This window comes from Tarenaya hassleriana, unplaced genomic scaffold (genome assembly GCF_000463585.1).
Source record: "Tarenaya hassleriana unplaced genomic scaffold, ASM46358v1 Cleome613, whole genome shotgun sequence".
Classification (NCBI taxonomy): domain Eukaryota; kingdom Viridiplantae; phylum Streptophyta; class Magnoliopsida; order Brassicales; family Cleomaceae; genus Tarenaya; species Tarenaya hassleriana.
Window position 1 is genome coordinate 22,148 of NW_010968641.1, and position 2,780 is coordinate 24,927.

Consider the following 2,780-nt stretch of genomic DNA (forward strand, 5'->3'; position numbering starts at 1 on the left):
CCTACCTCTCACCAAAATTTGAGAATTATCCGAGTGTCCTTTGGCCTGGAACTTCCCTCTCATCAACGCTCCCGAGTGCTTAATCTTAGTGCGATTTGCAGGTAGTTTTTGAGGGATTCCGAGTGCCCTTTGGCCTTGTTATCCTTTTAAATATATCTGTAGGAATACCTTAGTGAGTCTCCAAATATCTTCTGGTTTCGAGTTTGTTCTATTCGTTGTCCAAAGGCAACATAAGACATGCTTGTAGAAACCACAAGTCACCGAAGAGATCGAGTTGACTTCTTGGCTCCGTGTGTGTATCAGGTTGTATTGTTATATATGTGTTTTATAAGACTTATGATATCTACTGAACACTGTGTTCCTTGAAAATTGACAGAACACGGACGTGTTTCTGGCTTAGACCGATTTCAGTCCGAGAATCAAGTTTGGGAAGTTACAGTGATCATGGTCTGCTCAGCGCCAAGCATGAACTTCGACGTTAGACGTACATACATGATACAACGGGCCAGATCCTAACATCTTTCTTATTAATCGAATAAAATTAACCCAAAAAAGAAAATAAAGAACTAAAAAAAACATATAAAAAATTATGCGTCCTAAATTAAAGCTGAAAGAAAAAAAATCCTTATATATATATTGTGCTCTAGAGAGTTTGCTGGATCTGCGCGTCACTTCTCAGCTCAAACAGCAAATGCATGGGATCATTGTTTTAATGTCGCCAGAGATTTGTCATGTGGTTTCACGCATTCATGTTACAACGCCAATTAATATACTCAGAGTTTGCAGCAACAGTACAATCCTATGAACGACCAAGAAAAAGTCAGTTTGTCAACGACGGCGGTGGCAGTTGCGAGAAGTTTTCAGCCGCAGATGTTACCGGAGAAACCGGAGTCGCCGGCGGTTGCACACACGGAGGTAACGGTGGAGGTGGCGGAGGGGGACAGGACGTTGGTGGAGGTGGCGGCGGCGATGGTGCCGGAGGCGGTGGCGGTGGAGGAGGAGACGCCATCTGCGGCGGCGGTGATGGCGGAGGATGACAAGGGTCAACAGGATAGCATTTGAAGGAATCACAATCAACAGGTTTGGACAAAAACACCTTACACTCTAACACCGATCTCTGGTTCCGTTCGTCTTTCAGGCAATTCATCGTGTCGTTATAACCCTCGAGGTTAAGACAAGACGGCGGTCCACCGGTGAAATAGTTATAACCAAAGCTGAAATTTTTCAGCTTCTTGAGCGAACATAGATTATCCGGCATTATACCTGAAAGTATGTTACGCTCCACGTTCAATTGTTCAAGATTCGTCATCTCTCCAATCGTCTCCGGCAACTCTCCGACGAGCCAATTGTAACTCACGTCGAAAACAGTTACGTTTTTAAGCAACCCGATCTCCTTAGGCAAGCACGAGTGTAACCCGTTATTTGTCATGATGATCTCATTCAGAGTATTCGCCATCTTACCGAAATTAACCGGTATACATCCCTCGAACCCGTTCGACGCCAGTACGATAACCGAAACTGGGGAGTTACATATGTTACCTGGGATTTTGCTATTGAACCTGTTATGGTTTAGAAATATAGCGTCTAGATCTTTCTCGAACAGAGATTCCGGTAATTCCCCTTCGAACTCATTGAACCGGAGATCGAGGAATTTCAATTTTGGTAAACCGATAACAACATCAGGAAATTTTCCAGCGAACCGGTTATTGCTCAGATCGAGCTCAAAGAGAAGACCCAGTTGTATGAAGCCACGTGGAATGGTTCCACAGAATCTATTCGAGTTCACGTGAAACAGAGCAATGTCGGTGAGGAGACCAAGCTCGTCGGGTAAGTGGCCGGCAATGTCACCATGGTTGAGATCGATGCCGGAGACGGTTTGTATCGAAGGGTCGTCGAGAGATGGGGAGCAGAAGATTCCGGTGTAGTTGCAGACACTGGATCCCTCCCAATTCGCCGTGAGATTGAAGGGATCAGAGATCATGACCCGTTTCCATGCTTGTAGCGCCACGTAAGCTCTCTCGAGCCGTTCGTTTCCGAAGATGAGGAACGGAGGTACGGACACTGGACCGTCTTTCGTATACAGAAGTTGTCGGATTCCGCTGCCATGCACGGTGGCGATGGCGGATACGAGGAGGAGGGCAATGACGGTGACGGCGACTGAGCGTATATGTTTCTTCATCACACTCTTAATCAAGTAAAGATCTTTGGTTTCTATTCTCTCTCTCTCTATATATCTTTTGGAATAGATTTATCAAATCCGAGAAGAGACTGGGAGAACGAGAGCTATTGATTCTCGGTGTTAGCTGTGATAGAGGAATTACAATACATATAAGTTGATCTATTTTTAGGCAATTTTTTTAGTGTTTGAATTGCAATTTCTCGGAATTCAAATTATTTTAACCGGAAATTTCTAAAAAATAATATTTATGTTTAGTTTAGGATTATTGACCTGGCAAATGTGAAATGAAGGGGAGATCCCCACTCTTTTAGGGTTTGGGAAATAATCGCAAGAAAACGAAAAAAAAAATAGAAAAGAGACGAAAATATGTGATGATGCTAGTTTTTAGTGGTAAACTTCTTAATTACTATAATAATACTCGTTGGCGATCACATGTTTTCAGATATTTACGGGTTTTAAGAATTAAGATATTTACTGAAGTATAATTTATAAAGTATATATATATATATGTTGGGTTTTTTACAGTGAATCACGATTCGGTAAATGAGAATCTCTTACTTGTGTGAACAAGTTAAGATAACAATATCTAGTAAAAACGAAA

The 2,780-nt window shown here is 42.5% G+C and overlaps 1 protein-coding gene across 1 annotated transcript; it reads right to left on the minus strand.

Moving 5' to 3' along the window:
* Window positions 1-602: 602 nt before the first annotated feature.
* On the minus strand, window positions 603-2,277 carry LOC104799877 (leucine-rich repeat extensin-like protein 7). The gene has a single exon (XM_010522557.2). It carries the CDS (start codon window positions 2,177-2,179, stop codon window positions 821-823), a length of 1,359 nt encoding a protein of 452 aa, XP_010520859.1. The 5' UTR covers window positions 2,180-2,277; the 3' UTR covers window positions 603-820.
* Between the last annotated feature and the right edge of the window lie 503 nt (window positions 2,278-2,780).

Excerpts from the sequence above, each read along its gene's own strand:
- LOC104799877 (XM_010522557.2), bottom strand. The coding sequence starts at position 2,179 with ATGAAGAAACATATACGCTCAGTCGCCGTCACCGTCATTGCCCTCCTC.